This window comes from Ixodes scapularis, unplaced genomic scaffold (genome assembly GCF_016920785.2).
Source record: "Ixodes scapularis isolate PalLabHiFi unplaced genomic scaffold, ASM1692078v2 PGA_scaffold0__279_contigs__length_252992795, whole genome shotgun sequence".
NCBI lineage: Eukaryota > Metazoa > Arthropoda > Arachnida > Ixodida > Ixodidae > Ixodes > Ixodes scapularis.
In genome coordinates this window covers 105,981,960-106,005,358 of record NW_024609835.1, presented here as the reverse complement: position 1 = coordinate 106,005,358, position 23,399 = coordinate 105,981,960, and the positions used below count along the sequence as shown (strand labels likewise).

At 43.9% G+C, this 23,399-nt stretch overlaps 2 protein-coding genes across 4 annotated transcripts in view; one reads left to right on the top strand and one right to left on the bottom strand.

Moving 5' to 3' along the window:
- The window catches only part of LOC8027106 (PHD finger protein 14), a 40,201-nt gene extending 25,628 nt beyond the window's left edge, over positions 1–14,573 (bottom strand). For both annotated transcript variants that reach the window (XM_029991014.3, XM_029991010.3), the window contains exons 1-11: positions 14,406–14,573; positions 14,084–14,206; positions 11,206–11,417; positions 11,028–11,098; positions 10,830–10,885; positions 7,756–7,859; positions 6,008–6,063; positions 5,109–5,220; positions 4,857–4,951; positions 3,550–3,592; positions 2,073–2,204 (exon numbers count right to left, since the gene is read on the bottom strand). In XM_029991014.3, the coding sequence (XP_029846874.2) occupies positions 2,073–2,204; positions 3,550–3,592; positions 4,857–4,951; positions 5,109–5,220; positions 6,008–6,063; positions 7,756–7,859; positions 10,830–10,885; positions 11,028–11,098; positions 11,206–11,417; positions 14,084–14,206; positions 14,406–14,460 (1,059 nt within the window). In that variant the 5' untranslated portion in view covers positions 14,461–14,573. The remainder of the gene's footprint in view (positions 1–2,072; positions 2,205–3,549; positions 3,593–4,856; positions 4,952–5,108; positions 5,221–6,007; positions 6,064–7,755; positions 7,860–10,829; positions 10,886–11,027; positions 11,099–11,205; positions 11,418–14,083; positions 14,207–14,405) is intronic.
- A 279-nt stretch (positions 14,574–14,852) lies between these two features.
- LOC8027103 (separin) overlaps positions 14,853–23,399 on the top strand; it is a 79,315-nt gene continuing 70,768 nt past the window's right edge. Inside the window, exons 1-5 of one of the 2 annotated variants that reach the window (XM_029990995.3) lie at positions 14,853–15,075; positions 16,657–16,741; positions 16,842–17,072; positions 18,526–19,665; positions 20,059–20,237. In XM_029990995.3, coding sequence (XP_029846855.2) covers positions 15,071–15,075; positions 16,657–16,741; positions 16,842–17,072; positions 18,526–19,665; positions 20,059–20,237 — 1,640 coding nt within the window. In that variant the 5' untranslated portion in view covers positions 14,853–15,070. The remainder of the gene's footprint in view (positions 15,076–16,656; positions 16,742–16,841; positions 17,073–18,525; positions 19,666–20,058; positions 20,238–23,399) is intronic. The other variant, XM_029991003.2, reaches the window with a different exon arrangement.

Below are 23,399 nucleotides of genomic sequence, written 5' to 3'. Positions count from 1 at the left end.
GTATTGTGCGACTGTGCTATAGCTATCACTTTCATTTCTTTTGCAAATTGTGGGCGAAAAATAAGACTTTTTATTTATGGCATCTTTCACATGTTATGGTCACTGACACAATGAAAGGACAAGTGGGAGGAGCTTCAGTTATCCTGCCTCTAGCACGAGTTCCTACCTTCGACGTCTCGTGAACCTCGCACGTGCACGCGCAGTCGAGTTATGGCGGAAGGCAACGAGTGCTTGCTCAAGGTCGGGCATCCCAAAGAGATGCCAAGCTGTTCTCATCTTGTGAGCGACCATGGCTTGAGTATAAATAAAATAGCGCAAAATGGACACAAGGACAAGTGGAATACGCAGAAAAAATGCACCAACTCGCTCAACCACACACCTTGCTACAGTCTACAGCTTGATTTGTTTTACCAATTAGAATTTATAAAATTTGGGCTAAGCTGACCTTAATGTGGTTTTGTTAGGTGCAGTAGAGGTTTAACTGTAGTACACGGTGACTTCTAGTATACAGCATAATTTAGTTCTTGTCAGAATCCCACCACAACGTTCCATCACGACTGCGGCTGGGGCATGCCTAGATCCAAAGCTTTTCGTTTCCCTTTGCAATAGAGTAGTACCGGCAATGTTTCTGAAGGCGGCAGCACCTAGCTACAGTGCTGCAATAATAGGTCCCTTCTCTAATGGCGACTGAAGCACGAACTAGCATAATAGACCGAAAGATGATGCGGCAGTTTCAGGTCTCATAGCAAACATTACCAGCTTAAATTTATGGTTTCGCAAGTAGGACTCATTTACTTGAAAAAAAAGTTCAAACAATTTGAATACACACTTCCCAACATCCTACTGAAAATCAGTCCCATCCCTAATATTGGTGTATTCTATACCTGTTTTCACCTCAAGAACCGTAGTAAAAAAAGTCAAGACTTTTTGCGGAGCGTTACTGATTTCCCCCTTTATGTAGAGAATTCAGATATATGTAGGTGCATATTAGGTTACATATATGTTATCTTATCAAAACGTGCAGATTTCAAACACCAGAAGCATTGCTTTTTCCTCCAACTACCAAATCTCGTAACAACTACTTTGCGCCGCATATGAACAATGCGCAAAACTTGCTTTTAGAGCGCAGCTCTTAGGTGCCCATTTCTGGCCTGAGCAGTGTCACCGTCGGCATAACCACGCGTTGCATTATGGGACGTTTCTCATAATGACACCACACGTGACGTCACAAGGGTTACGAGTGACGTCACTAAAGGTAGTGTAGTTAGATACATTGCCAACAGATGGCGAGGGTTGTTCTGTTCGCTGTGTCTGTTTGAGCTTGTTCTTTTGTGTGTCCTCTGTCTGGCTCGATCGCTGCCTGCTTGGAGAAAATGGCAGCGTCAAGTGTATGGTGTGGCCTTTCTGACAATGAAATCATAGATATCCTCTTCAACAGGGATGATGACCGGATGTCTGGTAAGGATAGTGAGCTTTCGGAGCCTTCTGTCGACAACGGGAGTGATTCCGACAGCAGCTCTAAGTCCAAATCACGACAAGAACGCATTGGTTGTGCGACGCCTAAACGACCGAGGATGGAGTGCTTCGAAATCTTTCATACAAGGAAGAATCTGTGAGGACCTATTGGCGCGCGTTGCATTATGGGACGTTTCCCATAATAGCGTCACACATGATGTCACGTCACCAGGGTCACAACCTTCACAAGTGACGTCACGAGGGAAGAGGGAGGGAGGGGAGGGGGAAGAGGAAGGAAGGAGGAGGGAAGGAGAATGGGATGAGGAGGAGGGTAGGTAGGAGGAGAAGGTGAGGAGGAGGGACGAGAAGGAGTGGAGGAGAGGGTATGAAAGAGGAGGAGGGGCATACCCTTCTTTCCATATCCTCCCCTCTTCCTCCTCAAGAGCTGTGCTCTAATTCGGCATTAAAGGGAGTTGTAAATATCTTTCATTTTTTTCTTTTTTCTTCAGGTGAAAACGGGTATAGTGACTCAACTACTTCGAGAAACACAGTCGAAGTAGTCGAGTCAGCTCAAAACAGACTGACATGAAGGAGACTGGGGATGCAGGTGCACAAACCTTCTCCTTGGGGTCGTGCACAGCAGCTTGATTCTTGTTCCGGGACTGCAGTGCCAGCCAGTTTTTACGTTTGCTGCGCACAATGTTCTTGTCGGCGTGCATCTTGCAGTAGGCAAAGAATGGGTCTGCAATCTGTGCAATGAAAAAAAGGGTCTCAGATGGTGTGCCCCAATGCATACCCCAAAGTTTTCAAATCCAAGCAAGACAGCAAAGGTCCCCATCATTTAGTGTAGCAATCATAAAAAAGACAATGAGAATTTATAACAGTCAAACCAATGCAGCATCAACTCAGGTGCCTTTGTGTGCTAATGACTACAACAGCCATATAGCCTTTTAACACATTCACTACCAAAGCCGGCGAATCGCCGGGCGTGCCGTCAGGGGCCATATTGCCAAAGCCGGCAATTCGCCGGTCTGCATGAATTTCTGTTATAAAGAGCCATTCATAGATGGCACGCTATGTAGACTTGGGGTAGCGTAGTTAGATACATTGCCAACAGATGGCGAGGGCTGTTCTGTTCGCTGTCTTTGTCTGAGCTTGTTCTTTTGTGTGTCGTCCTTCCGGCTCGATCGCTGCCTGCTTGGAGAAAATGGCAGCGTCCACTATACGGTGAGGCCTTTCTGACGATGAATTCATAGATATCCTCTTCGACAACGATGATGATGGGACGTCTCGTGAGGGTAGTGGGTTTTCGGAGCCTTCTGTCAATGACGGGAGCGATTCCGACAGCAGTTCCGAGTCCGAATCACGACAAGAGCGCATTGGTTGTGCAACGCCTAAGCGACCGAGGATGAAGTGCTTTGAAATCTTTCATACGAGGAAGAATTTCTGAGGGCCTATTGATTTAAAGACTTGATCAAACCACTTAAGCATGTACATAAACATGATTTCTTGTTTTCTGCTGCAACTTTTACTGTAAAAGCTTATTATATCAGTCACGCCCAGTGCGGTCCTGTTTTAGGGAAAAAAACATGCAGTACACACGACCCGGCAGTGCGCGACGCATGCGGTAGCGAATGGGCTAAATAGCTATATGCCTCACATACAGTTCATTAATCATATCTTATCTTCATATTAGCTTTCTCGCTACTCCCATGTGTACCACAGCAAGTTTTGATGCAATATCCTATTAGAAGAGGAAGTGGGGACTGACTCACTAAAACGTCTAAACTAGGTCAGTGCTTTTTTGGAATGCCTTTGCTAGGCATTACAGCTATTCAACAGTAGAAACTGCAAAGTGTTTATTTGAAATTTAAAAAGTCCAAGTGTACTCAATGGATGAATAAAGAAATTAACTACTTGTAGGAGATACGACCTGAGATTATAATTATGAAAGTTTTGAGTGCAGATATCTCCCGTGCAAAACTTGAAAAAGAAATCACAGTGTTGTTATAAAAGTGTGGCAGATTAAGTTCAAACCACCTCATCTTCAATACCTCGTAGGAGTGTGAACGGTAGAAGCAAAATGCATCGCACCTCCTCCATTGAAGCTTCTGAAAGCAATCCTTCACGCTGGGCACTGGAAAGAAAAGACGTGACAACTCACAATATGATTCCACTGCACACACTTACAAGAGCTATGCAATATGCGCGCGAGCCTATGCTTATTGTTACATTAAGTTCATACTTCTCTAGAGCTAAAGCGTGGAATGTGCAAAACCATATCCTTAAAGGAGTTGTGCAAGAATTTCAGGGCTTTGCTTCAATAATTGTGGAAGTTGATTCCTGACACTTTTGAAGTGAACTACAGAAAACAGATTTTGCCTATATACCCTAGATTTTATTTTAAGAAATGAAAAAGATACAGGTTTTGGCCACCTCTCAACTCGTACATCGTCTTCCGGGTCACGAGCGCAGTGACGTTGATGGGGTAGGCGCGGGGTTCCGGTAAAGTTCTCTCTCTAGAGCCATCAATGAGCAGCGAGAACTCACCCGCTCGCGACCGCATGACCATTGCTGGCGGGCGCAGCGCGAACAATATGGTGAAAGAAAAAAAATCTCATCCGGGTCCGGTCATACCCGTCCGGCTCTGTCCCCTCCCCCTCCGGCTTGTGGTGGCTGTTCGCGGTAACAGAGAGCACTGGCGGTTTTGTAGACCTAGGGTAGATGGCACCACTAAAACTCCGTATAATAAAAGTTTTGTCGATGATCACCAGGTTTTTGATGCATTTATATTTATGTTGGAACGACAAGATTTAAAGAAAAGTTGCCTTTTATCGAGCAGGTATTCGCACAACTTGTCATCTTTCTAGAAGACGTCACGCTGCGTGCTTCTCATGGCCACCGCTCGCGGCTGCAGGTCGGGGAATATTCTAATTTTTGCCTCGCGACTACGCGGCGGAATCGCAACATTTCGAAGGAAGGAGGTGTGTTTTCTGTCCTTTGTGACAAGATGAACAATGTCAAAAGTAGAAGATGCCAATTCTTCCAACGTTAAAATCATTGCACACCTCCTTTAAATAGCTATATGAAGCATGGCTAATCTGACAAAAGCTGTTGCACTTCGAACTCAAGATGCTTGCTAAAACAAAACCACTTTCTCAGACTCCTCTCATACACATCCTTCAACCATTTGAGAAAAAGCTAAGCTCCTCAACAGATAGGACGTCCCAAGGGGCATCACTTTCCAACCAACCTGCACCACTTCTCTCAATTGTTAAGCGCACTCCGGCTACCGCACAGGAGACACTGTGGCTTCGATCCCCATTGCAAGAAGACAGCACCATTCCTTGCCAAGAATATAGATGATCCTGCTTATCCATGCAAAGCGGGAGCAGACTTGCCATGTGACGTGGAAGAAGGTCTTGCACATGCCGGCATCACAACCAATGCAGACTCCGGTCCGGCTTAGACTTTCGTCTTCACACAGGGCACAGGACTGGAATATCAATTTGTAGGGTGCTAAAATTATAACTGAACTCGCCTAAAAACATTTCATAAGACACAGACCCACTCTTCTCAAGATTATGATTAGATAAGATTCAGACTAATAAACAAGAAAAAAGAAGTGGTTTGGGCTACAAGGCCATACAAACCTTGGCTCCCCAGCGAGAGTAGGGCATCTCAAAAAGTGTCACTGGGGTGAGCTTCTCCACATTGCCAAAGGCTACTCCTGGAATGTAGAGGGCACACACTAGGTGCACCCACCTGGAAAGAAACGAGCCAGTAGCTTCAGTCCTAGCATGTAGCATCATGTTAATTTGCCAACAATCTCAAACAAGTCCCTCCCTTCCTTTCAGAATGGACAAAGCTTCCAACAATGCTTAAAAAATGCAAAATTAAACAAACTAGAGCCTATAAAAGCTGTGGTTCATAAATTGCCAGCATTATTATGCATGCGTTGCTCGAGGGTACTTTCATGATAACGATGAGGTTTACACTGTTAGTGTATAAATAAGGTATACCTAAAAAAAAAAAACAGCTTTAAGGCACTATACAGCAGCCAGCATAAAGAAGGAAACCAGCACTGCTGCAGTGCAAACAGCAAGGGGTGCAACACTGTTTGCCAGCTTTGTTTTTGAGGTTTGACCAATGTGGATGATGCTAGCCAAGACAAGCCCAACATTGACACCTTTGTCAACGTCCAATGCTATGAACCATGGTCGCTATCTTGTTTAGTGCAACCATGAAAAAGAAATAAAGCCCCTAAAAAAGTAAAACATATTTTAATGCTTAGTGAAAACTACCATACAAAGGATGCCGTAGCCACCACACTAGCAGTTTGTCGTAGCTACCAACAGACTTAAAACTGTTTTGTCCAACTACTGCTCACATATGTGTGACTTTGTCATAAAATTATTATATTTAGTAGGTCTGTCCTGAGATTCCGGAGCCTTGGACACGTTCGCACCGAGTACTTGTGTTATTCACAATGAGTGCTTTCAACAAATTAAAAAAAAGAACCTCTTCTTTGAAGTTGTAGTGAATCACATACTTGCCCACGTCTGTTTCCTTGAAGATTCCTCCAGAATTGGGGCAAAGCTCACAGACCTTAAAAAATAAGCCATGCAGGGTGGAATGAGGAGGTTTGTGTCTGCCTCAAGATTATAAAACAATTTCAGAATTTTACTGCAGGAAATGCTAGAGGGTAACATAAAAATTGGCAGTAACACAAAAATTGGCAGTATCTCCAAGCCCTATAACGCATGAAATGCAGTATTTAAAGAATACCTCTAGCATTGATCTAACCGTTTTCAACTAAACATAATTTCTGAAAGAGCACGAGAAAATGAGCTTAAAGCACCAACTAAACTTCCCAAAAACTTTTAAAATTTACATTGCAGAATTATGATGAAACCGACACCAAACTAACTTGCAACTTCAAGTTCAAGAAATGGACGACTATGATTCGTCAAGCTTGTCTGAGTCAAGCAATGACCAGCAAACGTTTCAAGGTTTTCAGCACGAAATTTCAGATGATTCGTCTTTCTTATGTAAACTTCAAAATTCATTTTCACGAAAGAAAATTGAAATTTCAATGACATAATTTGTAGGAATATTAAGAGGTGGATATTTATTGCACGGTGAAAACTTCATAAAAATCGATCGTTAATATTTCGCCAGTCATCACCTTACATACACGGCGGTGATTATACATTTGAAAGTGCTTGCCTAAACACAAAACTGCACACACTGTGTGAGGTGCTGCTCTTTGTTATGTTGTTGGTGCATTATAAACATTATATTCTATTTATAGTTTTCAAATTAGGTGCTCTGCACACGTGATGCTCACTTTGCACACAGGCCACTCTGGCAGTAGCGCCAATGGGAGCACTGGCTCTTCCGATTCAGACACTTTTCAGAATTAAATTTAGAGGATGAGAGCTCATCATCTGACAAAGAAGTTCCATTTTGATTGCTCTGTTTTGAGGGATTTGAAGCTGCTGGAATGTCGCGGAAGCAGATGCGCCAAAATGAAACCAAATGAAAGAAAGTCGACAACTTTGTGCATTCAATATTTTCATTTGATGTTTCTAAACCTGAACAGCTTGCAAGCGCTGTACGTGTTCCCACTAAATAATAATAATAATAATTTAAAAAAAACTGTTTGCCCCGTTTTTATACTATTTGTTTGCAAACAAAACCAGACCACTGGGAAATATCTCTTGGGGGAAGAAAAACTCGACCCTCAAAGGGTTAAGAAGCAATCATTCAAATTGGTTTAGAAGACATTAAACAGTTATTTTGGGAAGTGGAAGAACCCAGTATATTTTTACCGATTTCCGCCCTAAATTTAGAGGGAAAACCGACTTAGTGCATAGATCACGTGGCATCGATTTTCTCGCCAAATCTAGCGAAGAAACTGATTTGGTGTACAGGTCCCATGACGTTTTTCCACCAAATTTAGCGGAGAAATTAAACTGGTGTATAGGTCTCATGAAATCTGGTCATGAGACAAATTTTTACATTAAATTTAGCGGGGAATTTGAATTGGTGTTTAGATCACGTGACTTCCTGATAAATTTAGCGTGGAGACTGAATTGGTATAAAGGTCACGTGATGTCGATTTCCCCGCTAAATTCAGGGAGAAATCCATGAAAAGACGGACGAAATTTTGGGGTTGGAGGGTTCTACTAAAAAGAATATTATGCATTGACAAAGTAGTTGTACAAGGCCAATGAAATGGCATTAACACTTCCACTGTTTTGCTACATGCCAGATAGAGTAGCTACAATCACTTACTGGATCTTTCTGCCCAGCTCTGCATGCGTCGCAAAACCACGGCTCTGTTGAGCTTGAAGAAATCGTGCTCATGACAGAATCAGTGTCGGTAATGCCATAGCAACCTTAAAAGGATAGAAACATTGGCTCATAAAACTTCAAAAACAAATGATCAAAGAACAAACTGGCAGCGTGGATACAGTAAAACCTCGTTAATTCAACCCCCCCCCCCCCCCATTCAGAAATTCTGATAATTTGAACTGCTGATCTGGTCCCGTCAAACATACGTACCAAAAAGTTCAGAAAGAGTGCCCACCCAAAATGAAGAGATAAATGGTGGAAAACATGGGGTGGGAGGTCTTTGGAGACGCCACAGCGAAACTTTATCAAAAACCGGCTACAAACCACGTGATGCGAGAATCGATACCGCAGATCGCAGACACCGCAAATTCGCGTGACATGATGCGATAAACACGCGGGAATTCGCTATGAACTCCGGTGTCATGGGAAAGGACACCACAGGCAGTAGACACAGCAGATTCATGTTTCACAGTGCTAAGGACCTGCGGAAATCCGGCGAGAACTCGCATCTCACGGGAACGAATACCGCAAATCGCGGACGCAGTAGATGCAAGTTTTATGGTGCAATAAACACGCGGGAACCTGCTACAATCTTGTCTGTCACGGGAACCGATATCGCGCGCAGATCATGGACAAAAAGGCAGGAATAAGCTACAAACTCGTATGTTACGGAAACAAATACCGCAGATCGTGACCGCAGCAGAATCATATTTTACGATGCAATATACATGCGGGACCAACTCACCTAGAATGGGGATCGCGCACGCAGATCGCTGACAAAAACGCGGCAACCCGCTAAAAACTTTATGTCACGGGAACATATACCACAAATCGCGGATGCAGCAGGTTCGCATTTCACAGTGCAACATACACGTGGGAACAACTCGCGTGTTGCAGGAGCCGATATCGCGTGTGCAGATCGCGGACAAAAACGCTTTAAACTCGCTTGTCAGACGTGCCGGTACAGCGCATTGCGCGGTTTATGCGATCCCCGTCGGACATTGCATGACGTCCGACGGGAATCGGAGAGAGGGCAATGTTTCGGAATTTTTATGTTGCAGATACTTAGCCAGAAAAACGGGATGGGCGATCTTTCGGGGGAGGGCGTTCTCTCTGAACTTTACGGTAATAGTCAATGGTACCGAATGCCCGTTAATTCAGAAGCAGTTGGGCGCGTCATGAGTAATTCGGAGGAATCTGGCAGGGTGGCGCAAGCTACTGCACGTTCCAAGGGGTATGACTGCTATCTATTCGAGGTGCACACGTGGTTCTTCGGATTATTCCCATCTCTTCTGGTTCTCCCTGATTCGTGCCAGCTTTAAATTGGAACGCCGTGTGTTTGGCGCACTGGTTCGCACGCTCCTGGCATGTCGTCATCTCGTGCAGCAACTGCAGCAACCTCCATGGCGGCATCGCCAGAGAAGTGGCAGAAGTATCAGGACAAGGATTTAGAAACAAAAGTGGAAATACTGAAGGTTTTGAAAGACGGAGTCTTTCGACAACTGATGGAAAGGTATGACATCAAGAGAAGCACTTTGGCTACGTACGTGAAAAATGAGGCTGAGATCCTACGGGCTTTCGAGAGCAAGTTCAAAACGAAAAGAAAGCAGCTGCAGAAGACGGCGCATCCGAAACTAGAAGAGCCCTTGCTGCGGTGGGTTGTCAGTGCATGGGATGCGCAGCTGCCCTCGAGTGGTCCTCTCATCCGCAAGTAGAGAAGTATGCACTGAAGATGAAGATTGTTTCATTCAAAGCATCGGACGGCTGGGTTGCTCACTTCAAAGACAGACATGAACTGGTCTTCAGAAACATATGCGGAGAGAAAGGTGCCGTCGACAGCGACGTAATCAATGACTGGAAGAATGTTAAGCTTCGCGAGCACCTTGCTGCATATGAGCCGAACAACATCTTTAATGCAGACAAGACAGCGTTGTTTCACAAAGCCCCACCAGACAAAACCATCACACTGAAAGGAGACCTTGCATAGGCGGCAAAAGAAGTTCTCGTTGGAGCAAACATGACTGGTACAGAGCGCTTGCCACCTGCGATTGGAAAGGCGAAGAAGCTGAGACGTTTCAAAAACCTCAAACGACTTTCCGTGGACAATCAAGCGAATTGGAAAGCCTAGATGACGTCTGAAACTTTTCTTCGAGCTTGGCTGCACTCGCTAGACCAATGCTTCCGCACCAAGAAGTGCAAAGTGTTGATGTTTGTTGATAATTGCAGCATACAATCTAATGTGTCAGGACTGGAGTGCATTCAGGTCATGTTTTTGCCTCCGAAAACTACTGCTGTCTTTCAACCGATGGATCAAAAGATAATTCAGTATGTAAAAAGCACATACAGGAAGAATGTATTGGAGAGAATATTGCTGTGCATTGAGGCTGCGAAGGAATATGAACTTTTGCTCCCAGTGCAATCCACATTTTGTCGTAAGTGTGGAACAACATGCCCGTTGAGATTATCGCGAATTGTTTTGTTTTAAGCACAACGGCTTTCCGGTCCGAAGCTTGCCAGGTAGTGGAGACCCCAGACGTCGCTGAAGACGACGACGGCTGTTTCGATGGTGTCCTCCCAGTCCAAGTGCAACTTGCTGACTACCTTGCGATTGACGACGGTATTGCTGTGGCCGATCAGCCGAGTGACGATGAGACCATGAGGGATGCCCTATGTGACGACGGGCGTGCTTCAAACGAAGATGACTCTCTGTGTGAGGAGCTGCCACCGCGTCGCACTGTGCGAGAGGCCGCGGAGGTTGTTGTTGTGCTCGAAGAATTTTCCAACAGCACCTCTGACAGTAAGTGTGGTGAAGCACCTGATTGCGCTAAGGAAAGTTGTAGTCTCTGCTCAAATGTTGTCCAGAGAGCAGTCGGCAATAACAGATTTGTTCTCAATATAAAGGTATGTCACAGGGAAAGCCTTTTGCGCAGTTTTCTTTTTCCATTCAATATTTTGTTTTGCCGGTCACGTGAGATCCGAATTAACGAGGTTTTACTATATAAAATTTTACTTACCTTCATGGACAGAAACACTGCAACAGTCACACTCCACGATTTCATCATCCTCCACACTAAAATGACAGAAAAAAAAGCGTCAGATTTAAAGTGTACCATACAGAGCTCAGCACTCGGACAGTGGGGAGCATTTCCACACAATATCAGGGAAGCTCGAAATCAAACACCAATGGTGACGACTGCGGTATTGTTGGTCACCTGATATCCCCGAGGCAGACAGCACAGATTGTTATTTTGAGCTTCAGAGAAGATCCACATTCACTCGAAATCTGCTGGGAAAACCAGGAGAGACAAAGAACAAATATCAAGGTGAATAATGCTAGTCTCCACTCTCAACTCTGGTACAAAAAAACAAATAAGAGAGTACTGTGCTTGCCCTCTGCCTTGCTTGGCTCTGCCTTTGCCTAGCCCGCTCAATCAGATCTCCAACTATGAGTTTAGGGACCTTCTTGGTCTCCTGCGGCTCCACTGCACCGTTGGTGACCTCGGCCGACACAAATTTTTCCTCCGCCTCTGAGACTGCCTCTCCAGAAGATTCGTCCTCATCGTTGTTCTCCGACGTGTCGCCTTGGTCGTCGGACTCTAGATCTTTGCAAGAAGGAAGAATCGCAAACAGTGGTGTCAAATTGCCAACTTATGAAATCGTTGCACCAATAAGCTCAACTTTCCAAATTATACAAAACCTGAAAGTATAAAAACAGCGGGGACGACGACGGGAACAGGACATCTTTTGAAAGATGTCCTGTTCCCGTCGTCGTCCCCACTGTTTTTATACTTTCAAGTTTTGTATCTATTAAAAACACGCTCGTTTTCGATTGTTCCAAATTATGTACTTTTTCTCGTAAATCTCAGGAAACAAAATCGAAACCGAAGGGTCTGGTCTTGGCTTTATCATTTTTATGGAAGAGGAAAGTGATTTTATGTTTTACAAGCTTTTTCTTTTTTTACTAGATGCCCCATTTCAACTGGGACAGTAACATCCTAGAAGTTTGTTCCGAATTTGCCAGCATTCTGTTTTGACTGATCATAAGGTGGCATTTTTGTAAAAGAGGGTATAGTTACGAAATCTGAAAAGCAGATTTTCACGACAAAAGTGAAGTTAAAATATTTTAATTAATATTTTAAAATTTATAGTGACTTCAAAACAGTTTTCTAGAAGGATATTGGAGGTTTTTTTATGATTCAATTTAATGGCTATGAGAAACCTTTTTGGCCACATTAACTCAGTATTGCAGAAAATAAGGAATATCACCAAAAACACTAATAGAGATTAAAAAAAAAAAAGAAGGTAGAAAAGAGATTTTTAACAAGCTGTATATTCCTGCTCCATTTTTCGGGGGAAGCTTGTTTGGTAGTGACTCGACTGAGGACAAGACAGACAAATGTGACAACAACACGCAACCTTGTGCGTCTTCCCCTTTGTTTTCTTTTTTTCTCGGGGCTTCCACACAGACGGCTTGAATGTCTTTTATAAATAAATTTATGAGTAATAACAACTGTAAAAAGCCCCGTCAACTTTCCCCACCCCGCCACTTTTGGCTATTACTTTCATCCATCTTCTCGCAATTCTCGATTTTGTTTGCACGATAGATTAATCCTCATAGACTCTTCCCGTGGCAAATGGCGAGCGCTCGCCGAGTGGATTCTTGTGCTCTTTGCAAGATGTGAGCGATCTCTCCGCGTGCCACTTGTAGACGTTGAGCCGGTGAGAAGCTCAATAAGTGGCAAGCACTCCACCGGCTCCACCGGCATGTTGTGGCAGCCACAAAAGCGAATTTGCCAGTAGCACTCAACGACAGGAGATCATGAGAATATCAGAGGTATGTTGTGCTGTTACAGGCCTCGTTACAAGCTGTTCGAAGGTCAACGAAGCGATACAACAGTGTCAACGTTCCCACCAAGTAGCCAGAGTTATAATCAAGATGTGTAAAAAGTCACTCTTTCTTGGGGAACACTTAATAATCCATGGGAAGGATACATCGATTGGTTGCCTTATAAGCTAAGGCAGCAAATATGAGCTGTGCTCAATCAGCCCGATGAGGCTGACAAGGCATCGAAGGGCGGCGGTCATGGACAGAAGAGCCTGAACAGCATCATGGCAGCGGTGGTGGCGGCCATGCTACGGAAATGCCAGCAACTCCATCCAAAAATGTAGCTCTAACAAAAACTAGAAAGGAAACCCGACATTTTAAGACAAACTCGGTTTCTCCTTCAAGGGTGACTGAAAGCATGCGGAACAGCAGCAGCTCCTAACCTCTTTGTCTTCAAAAATGACAATAAAAAAAGGAAATTAAGAAATTATAAAAATAATTTTTGGTTATAGAGATGGTCATCTCTTCAGCTTTCTCGTCAGGTCACGGAGGCCATGTGCGTACACAGAGGGCAATGTGCCCAGGAACCTGTTTATGTTTCCTGGCGTATGCTGGATTTGCCACGATTCCAAGAAAAGTCTTCTTTGGAAGCTGGGCTTTGTGTCCACCACGTGCGTGTTCGCAAAGTCAATGCGATGGTCTAGGTAGCGCAGCGCCATCTCTGAACATTGCAATACCCTTGACCATAACACTTACTTCACAAAGGCACACGTGGTGCACACAGAGCCCAATTACCGAAGAAGACTTTTCTTGGAATCGTGGCAAATCCAGCATATGCCAGGAAACTTCAGGTCCCTGGGCGCATTGCCCTCTGTGCACGCACATGGCCTCCGTGACCTGACGAGAAAGCTGAAGAGATGACAGTCTCCATAACTAAAAACTATTTTACGATTTTTAATTTCTTAATTCCCTGTTTTTTAATGTCTGTTTTGAGAAAAGCTTAGGGGCTGCGGCTGTTCAGCGTGCTTTCCGACACCCTTGAAGAAGAAACAGAGCTGGTTTCGAAACCTTGGGCTTCTTTTCGAGTTTTGGCTGGAGCTACATGTTTCGGACGTGAATTCTCACCCAACCAGGCAGATTTCTGCCGAATATGTTTACTTTCAAATACTTTGAAGGAGTTGTCAGTCCTTTGCTAGGGCATGCCATATGATTGATTCTGATTCATTCTGCTCGTTAACCCTTCATTTTTTTTTTTTTTTTTTTTGCGTGTGTATACGATTGTGTTTTGACGCCGGGATTTTGTGCATAGAACCGTAGACCCCAGTGTTTCACGGCGGTAATAATTCAGGAGTAGCTCGCACCAGTTGCGTTGCTCAGAGAAAGATACGATTCTCCGAGGTAAGCGGGAAGCACAACAGAGTACGTGCATATTAGTCATCTAACCTTTTTCGTGATCGTCAATCTGAAAGTCGCTGTCGTCAGAACTGTCACCCAGGTCGGCGAAGTCCAAGAGTTGCAGATGGCCCTCAACGGGCTTCACTCTTCTTTTGCTCGGGTCCCTCTCGACTGCGGGCGTAAAATGAGCGACAGGTTCGAAGGACACATCAACAACACGCTCAAATTGCACTATTAAACTTCTCAATAATTCAAAAAGGAAGAAAAAAAAAATACAACTTCGTCTAACGACGTCGCAAGACTGGATAACTTCGACAGGCATCGCTGGTTTGGGTGTGTGCCTCCGATCATGTTCATTTATTTTGCTCACCCATGGTGCGATAAAGGAATCCAACATTTTCTATGTAGTCATCCTTTTCTGCCATGATCGCGCTTGATTTCGGAGGTTTTAAAGGTTCCGCTCCGTTGACCGAGGTTAGATTTCGCTTTCGCGTCCAAAGTGATTTTAGCCGACTGCACACATAACGACAGGCTTGTCCGCTTAGCTTTTTCAATATTTGTAGGAGCGACTACAACGGACGCACTGGCGCTACAATCAATCTGCAGTGCAGAGACTACATTTTGATTTGTTTATAAAATACCATATATCCAACTAAAATTAAGAAACACTATTTTATAATATTTTTATATTATTATATATTTATTATATTGTCAACTTATTGCCCTACGTGCCCCAGCGCCGCCAGCTCGGGCTTGGTTCGGCCGATTAGGCTCTTCGGCTATTTTGGCCGCTTTGGCAGCTTTGGCTGCTTTGGCTGCTTTGGCTCTGGTCATGGCTGCCGCCGCATTCAAACGAAGCGGTCGGTAGAAGAGGTAGCGGAAGGTGGCTGAACCAGTTGCCGAGTCACGTCCAGTTGATTTGACGCTAATGCGTCACTTTTTTCCACGACCCACTCTTCGCAGCTCGCTGAAAAAAGGGACGTCGCACTTTTCCGCCGCACTGCGGTCTCTGATTTCCGCTGTGAAGCAAGAACAATGAGGTACTGTTGCGCGGCATTTCCAGCTAAAAATACGAGCGAGCAGTGCATCCTTTGGTTATGCTGTAGCACGCGCGAATTATTTCAAAAGATCGTTGCATAATGATTGATGTCTGCCTTCCTCTTTTACGTCTTTCTTCAGTCTCTATGAGACGCTAACCACGCAATGCTCTTGTAGGTCGCCCTTGCCTTTTGTGCCACTCCAAAGCTTTGAATGGAGATAGTTTAGCATACGGAAACATGGTAATTTAAATTAGTGTTTGGTAAAAATAAAGCTGCAGCTCGTCACATATGTAAGAATTGCGAGAGCGTTTTGGCTCCCACGCGGGAGGCACCTGACTGCAATGGTACAAAGCAGTGGGCGGCAATTCAAATGCCCCAGCGCGCTACGGAAACAAAACATTTGCTAAAACTTTTTTTTTTGTCTCTGTTATTTAGAATTATTTTTTTTTTATAGTGCAATTACTTGGTTTTTGGAGTATTTACACAAGCGCCAACATATACCCTTACTTTGATTTGTTCTTTTCGCTACAAAGATGTTGAGAAAACAGTCCGAGATTTCATGGGGGCCTAGCTGGGGGGGAAAGAGGGGTGGGGGGGGGGGGGGGAGGGAGGGCATTTCAGTATCAGTACCCCTCCCCTCGCTTTCCACATGTCATGGAGATCTCAGCCCCGTATCATTAAGAACTTACTGGACAAGAATCTGCATTTCTGCTTTTATTTGAGTGCCCTGAAAATGATTCAAGTTGACCTTTAAAGCATAAAAACTATTTTGAACCTCTTTTTTTTTTTTCTGAATCTTGTATAGTTTTGAGACACAGCATTTTGTTGTGTAAGCTTTATGTGCCCAAGAATTTGGTTTTACATTGAAGAGCCGCATCTCATTTGAATTACTGGGACATGATAAATGCCTAGGGTGATTATATTCCTCAAGGTAGAAAACGGGACATCCCAGCGAGAAAGAAAAAGGGGGGGGGGGGGGGGGGGGGGGGGGGCGGCGGCGGCGGCTGCGCACTGGGAGAAAACATTTTATGAAATTCTACATGCGTACTATATCTACATGATTCTACATCCATGCAACAGGCACATGGCCAGGATTTTGTTTGGGGGGGGGGGGGGGGGGCGGAGTACCTACAGTTATTTCGTAAAATATACTTATATACTTGTAACGATTAGGCATAGTTTCGGGTTGCTTCTATTTGCTTGGTGCCAATTTCGAAACAGTGTACTCCTGTGAAAACAAGACATGCTTCTGTATTGGGATAAAAAGACGGGACGGCAGAAGTGGACCTCAAAAACGGGACTGTCCCGGCCAAAATGGGACGTCTGGTTACCCTATAAATGCCTGTATGGCACGTCAACTCCCAAAAAATGTGTATTCTTTTTATTCTTAGAATTGTAGTGCATACATTGTCATTCAATAAAGTAACAAAAAAAAAACTGCCTCAAATTCTGCAAATTGAATGTGTTTTACATGTTAGCAATGGGATTTTTCCAAGCTTCTTTGTCTTTTGGAATATTTCCAACATTTTTAACAAAAAGTGTGTCGCTACTAGTAATGTTTACTCTTCATTTTATTTTTAGCTCTTGTAAGAAGACTCCGAGTGAGCAACAACTCTATGAGAAGCTCAAATGCTCGGAGCTTTATGGTTTTGCTGATGCTGTCAAGGTAAGAGTGATTGCTGGAAACCAATTCCTTATCTGAAGGGTTCACCGATAAAGGGTTCTTCATTTTTGGTGTTGCATTGTCATGTGCATATTACTTCCAGGGTTCGCTTGCTACAATCGGTGACAATGTGGACCGGTGCATTAGCTTCATCAGGAGCTTCTTCAAGCAGGTCATCAAGACACAGCTGGACAAAAGTGAAGGACAGCTTCCTCATGAATTGCTCAAATCAATTGAAGTCTGCCTTCAAACACTCGCAAAAATCTTCAAGGGCGGAGACAGCAGCGATCTGCCCAACATCCTCTATCACATCTTCTATTTGCTTGTTAAACAGGTGCGTAGCATGCTCTTTTTAAAACTGCTCAGGTGTGGTTTCTGTTCATGTTGCCTGCAACACTGCTTCTCAAAAATTAGTTTCTTTTTCTTATTTTTTTTACATAGATTTTGTTGGTGCATACTGTTTAGATAGCCAAAACTCCAAAATAATCCCTTTTTATGTTACTGCTGTATGAAAGATTCGGGCTTTGAGGCATTGGACACCAGTGAAGCCTCCTGATTGTCACATTAGCGAAGTGTTCAAACGACTGGTGGCCATGCTTTGCTTACATTTTGAGACCCTTGTTTTTGGGGTTTATAGCAGAGTTTAACCTGCAAAATAAATCAATCCTTAGTTCATATTTTTTTTTTTATCAATATTAATGGCAGGCAGAACTGTAGAGCGTAAAATTGGAGGAAAAGAATTATAAACGGACACAGTAGTGAGCGCCAGCAGAGAAAGCGACGTGGTGAAGAAGTTTGAAAATAAGACACTCATTAAGCTGTCATAGTTGGTTGAACCACTAATGCCAATTTGATTGCACTGGCTCAGGAAAACGATTGCTTCCGTGGCATTGCGGTTTCATTTTGGCCTTCAGAGTCCCTTTAAAGGAGCTGTGCAACAATTTCAGTGCTTTGCTTGAATAATTTGGGAGTTGGTGTATCAGCCTTTTTGAAGTATAAAACAAAATGATTTTGCCTGCATATTCTAGTTTTTATTTTAAAAACTGCCAAAGATTGAGGTTTTCAGCACCTCTCAACTCCTTCATCTTCCGAGTCACGTGTGCTGTGAGGTGAAAGGAGGACATGCAGGGTTTCGGGAAAGCTCTATCGCTAGAGCCATCGGTGAGCAGTGAAAACTCACCCATTCACGACCACGTGACCACGTGCTTGCGCAGCACAGGCAGCGCAACTAGCATGACGAAAGGAGGAAAGTGCCAACGTGCTCACTTAGGTCCGGCCATCCGGCTTTGCCTCTGTCCCCCTCCGGCTTCTGGCGGCTGTTCGCAGTAGCATATAGAGCTGACAGTTTTGTTGACCTTGGATAGATGGCGCTTCTAAAACTTCGTATTATTATAGTTTTGTTGATTACATCAGGTTTTTGACGCATTTGTATTTATGTTGGAACGATAAGATTTATAGAAAAATTACCTTTTTCCAAGTCCCCCTTTGACATCACACCGATTGGTTCTCATTGAAGCCAGTCGAGGGTGCAGGTCGGGAAATATTCGAATTTTTGCCTCGTGATTACGCGGCGGAAACGCAACATTTCAAAGGAAGATGTGTTTTTTGTCTTTTGTGACACGATAAACAATATCAAAAGTAGAAGATGCAAATTCTTTCAACGTTAAAATCATTACACAGCTCCCTTAAATTTGTAAAAACAAAAAAGCTTGCAACGAAGCGATTGAGTTTGGGATGAAAACTGCAATTTCATCAACGGTTGCCATGGGTATTCTCCGTACTTGCAGGAATGCTTGCCTCAAGCCTTGGCCACTGCTCATATAATCCTGACCCTGACGCAGAGCCGGAGCTTGCACGACTCCCAAATGCCCGTGATAATTTCCAACACCTACGTGGTATTGTGGAACACCGCTTTGAGGCTAAGCGAGGACAACCCCGAAACCCTCCAGGAGACCCGATACGAGCTGCTTCTCCTGGCCATCCAGTTTCTCTGCTTCAAGGACGACTTCAGGGTCATCTCTGAGAAAGTGTCCTACCTGGCCTCGTGGTGCACTTCGAAGCTGAAGAACGTCCAAAAGCTCTCCTTGGTGTACCAGACAGTTCTGCCCCTCGTCCACGATGCCTTGCTGCGCCGTCTCGACCAGCGACGTTCTGGCGCCCCGTTTGTCGTCGACCTGATCCTGGAAGAGTGCAAACTCTTCTCAAGGCTAGGCCAAAGAGTCAGCCCGCAAGCAGAGTGGAAGAAAGTGGCCAGTCCATCCCTGTTTAGCGAGAAGAAACAGTTGTATAACGACATCTCTATCCTCCTTGGCATTGTTGACCGCGCGTACAGCCTGCACCACAGCGCTCTCACGGGTAGTCCCTGTCGTGCTGCCAAAATCCCAGATGCCGTTGACTGGCAGACCTGTCAGCCAGGCTCGGAACACTTCAGCTGTTGGTTGGCCGCAATTGCGGCGGTGAAAACAAAGTTATCCGAGCTGCAGTGCCTGATCGAGACGCAGTCCCAAGCGCAAGTCTCTAGGGAGGTTGTGGCTGGGGTGCTGGAGTTTTCGCCTCTGATCAGGGCTCATCTGATTCACCTGCACTCTGTTGACGTTGAAGGAAGCCAGGTTGCCACTGCTTTCAAGGTGCTCAGATGTCTGCTGCTCTTTCATCTCCACATGGTTCAGGAGGCCAAAGACGACGAGCAACTGGCCGAGACCTTGGGGCGTGTGCTCGACTTGTGTCCCGACCTCCTGCAAGAGCTTGTGAACGACCACATCGAGCATGTCAAAGACGTTTCCAGCATAGCGTCTATATTATACTCCTTGGCATTTAGCAGCTACCAGAGCAAGCTGATCCAGTTCATCATTCCGCTTGGCAAGCTGAGTGTTAACTGGACTGCCCTTCACCTTAAGCAGTGCACCGACGGTGGCATTGAAACTGAGGCAAGTCTAGCCCTGTTTTCTCACAATCCTGGGTTGGTCTGGAACCTTGGCGAGTTAATGATCGGAAGTCACGCTAAACGTTTTTGCAAAGCACCCGGTAAATTGACCCAATAAGTAAAAGAACAAAAGTTACCAAAAGTGGCTTCGTATAATACTAATTTTCTTGTTTTTCACCTCTCGATGAGAAGGAGCATGCTGGTCATTTTGTAAAAATAATGGAAAGCAACAAATGCTCTCAACCTGTTGCCCTTCTTTTTGTTCTTTTTTGTTTATACTTCTCTTTTCATCACTTTTTCTGCCAGCACTGCACCCATATGCATTAGTCTTTTCATTTTTTATTTTGTCATATGGGGCTGTCGGTATGCCATCGTGATACATGCCTGTACCCTGCAGAAGACATTTTGGAAGAGGTGCGAGCTGCTCATCTGGCAGTTTCGACAGGAGAGGCTGTACGAGGAAGCTCTGGATTTGATGGCCTGGATACTGTCTTTAGTACCAGGCCTTAGATCTCATGTGGTGACTAGGTGGGTCAAGGTCAAGAAGGACATAGTTAATCCTGCACTGCTAAAGAGGTGAGGTTTTATTCAAACTCGCTTTCGCATGTCACTGAAAATGCCTTTTATATTCTCTTTCCAAAGCTCCATATATGCACTGTTGAGGCTAGGGATAGCCCCAGCAGTGGCTTGTGGTCAATTCTCTGTGGCTATCTGGTCAAAGCTAAGGGTGCATGGGCTCTTGTGCAGTTTGAGCCCTGACCAAAGCTGTGCATTTGCACTCTCCACCTCTGAAATGCCACAGAAAGTTGTCTGCGAGTATAGTATATATTGGAGAACAGCAACAGAGTTCGGCACCTGGTCTTCCGCAAAGAATTTGGCATGCCATTGGATAATGCAGATGTGTCAGTCCTTGTGTGGTGCTAGCCTTTCACATCTTATGTGCCACCTAAAAATGTATGATTTTTATAAATTTTAAATTACTGAAAATGTGTGTTTAAGAAATATTTAAAAGCTTGGAAGATCCGCATTGTTGAGCCCATTGATTTACTTAATGTAATCTATCATGAAACCATGGTTTCTACCTCTCTCTATAAATTAGGGCGAGTCGGTTTGAACCTTTTAAAAATTATGTTAATATGGAAGTTACTGCAAATTCTTTTTAATACTCATCTCTCTGGTGGGTAGTGCCTGACACCATTGTTCACTCCACACCTGTAGATAATTTTGCAAATGCGCTATACCACTGTCTCGCTTGACTTGTACATACTCGTAGCTTACTAATATAATATCCTTTTTTAATGCAAAAGCATCAATGTCCCATGGAGCCAACAGGGTTTATCAGCTCTAGAAGCCGCGCCGAACAGCACCTAAATTCCCCTGTCCCGTGGAGCAAAGCTTGTAGTCTGTAGCAGCAAATTGATGGATAACCTTCCATTGGCTGGCGTTCGGCACAGTTCCAGGGAACGCCACCCCACAAAGAATCCCTCTTTATGGCCCAGCGGCCTGGCCGCCAGTAACAGGGAGAAGGTGGTCGGGCTCTGCAGAGCCCGCCCAGGCAGCCCAGGTCGCTCAACCGGGCTCAGCGCAGTCTGCAGCGTGTAGGAATGTGCTACGTGTATCAATGCTTTCGCATTCCTACACGTTAGCAGTCTTGAAGGGGTACTCCGGCGATTTCTTCATAATCCCCGATTTGTTTGAAATTTTGCTGAACTCGCCAAACATCGCCAAAATAGTATCCCAAATATAAGATCACAATATTTTTTTTCACAAAGTTATTGAATTTAAAATTTTGGTCCTCACCGTGTTTTTCAAACTGAAAGTTTCTACTGGCAACAACAAAAAAGTGACGTCAGTGGAAGTGCAGGGGTTCACTCTTTGGACTGTAGAATTTGTTCCCAACTGATTCGAAGCAGTTTCATGATGTCAAATGAATGCTTTGGAAGCTCGCTCCAGTCTTCGCACTCCAGCACGGAACAAATGATTGGCATATTCTATTTTTTAGACTGCTCGTTCGACTGGCAAGCCTGCCCACCACTGACGTCACGGCACTGAAAAGTGCGGGTATATTTGCATGTTGCTTTTTGCATCATTTTCATTTGCCGATTTCGCATGAACTATTATGAATTTTGCGATACTAGATAGCATACCGGAAAAGGTAAAGGCCGGGGAGTCAGAAAATATAGTGTGTTGAGGTAGCTCAAAAAATCGCCGGAGTACCCCTTTAAGTGTCTAGGCCTGTTCACGCACTAGCAATCAAGTATGACCAAGAGAGACGAGACTTGTTGAAACCTCTTAAAATTTCTTAGGACAAGAGAACACACTGGCACGCTGGTGCCATCTATGCGGTGACCTTGGCACTACATTTCACAAGAGCGAATGTTTTGCGGGATATCCTAAATTTTCCCACCTTACTGTTAGTTCTTCAACTGCACCATCAACTAAGGTACAATCTTCAAAACACTGTAACCACCCTAACATCAAAAAGATTAAAACAAGGTGGAACAAGCAGACAAACAAATAGTTCTGGAGATGCCTGTTTTAGGAACTCTTCAGATTTTAAAAACTGCCATGGGAAAACTTTTTTTACAAATATCTACAATAGTTCGAGGCAAATTTCAGTTATAGTGCCTATTCTTTGTTATATAAATCTGGTATTAGTTTTTATATAATTTCTATGTTTTTTTTATGTTCTGGATGCAATGTACAAACAAAAGATGCATGTTCTTGTGCACTCATGGAACATGGCCACAAACCTAAAAGTGCATTGTGAAATAAGCTATTCCGCTCTACATAAACCAGGAGTGCAACAAATGATAGAAATAGTGAGTGCTAGACCTCCTTTATTTGCGGAACAATTGAAGAAAAACCATATCCAAAAGGCTGGCAAACGTTTTGGTAAATTTTTATAACTATAAAGGCATGCATCATAACCAAACCTTCATAGTAGAGTTCTACATATTCTATAGTATATGCTTGCCAATTCGGTTTTGATACGGCCATGTTAATCACAAAAGTTCTTGCCCGTAAACTGTTAAGATGCCCCAGATTCAAAAAAAAAAAGAAAAATGTGTTTATTACAATAGAAGCGTAGCGTCATGTGTTGCAGCAGGAAACATTTTTGTTCTTTTCCATGAGAAATGAAAGCTAATGAAAGAATGTGGGGGAAAGAAGCCATACTTCTCAAAATAAATGTTTTAGTGGGTGAGGCCTTCGATGTCTGTTTTTTTATTAAATTGCCAGGAGTACTTCATATGCATATTTGACTAATTTGGGGAAAACGTTGGGTCCCTATTTTTTTCATACAAAAGGTAGGGGTTCAAAAACAACGAAACTCTCCAAAACCCAAAATCGCTATGTTGAAAAAGATTGCTTTCTTTTTTTCCGTATCCCCCTTAAAAAAAAAAAAAAATTAATTTAGGGAGAAAACATGTTTTTTCTTACCTTGCTAAGACAAACAAATCTCAAAATTTGTTTGTAACCGAAAAAAAAAAAAAAAAAAAGATTGCCCATTATTTGTTACAATACAAATTTTTCGATTTCTGAGCGAAACCAAAACTACCCCTGTGGGATAATGATGATAGCGTTTGTACCTGACTAGTGTGCACTCTCAGTTTGCTGGACCTCAAAGCACACTATACTTCGTTCAGTCTTAAAGGAATGCTTCAACGAGATTTGAAATATACCTGTTGTGTTCAGAAATTGGCTGAATATCATACGCATTATCCGTAAATGACAATC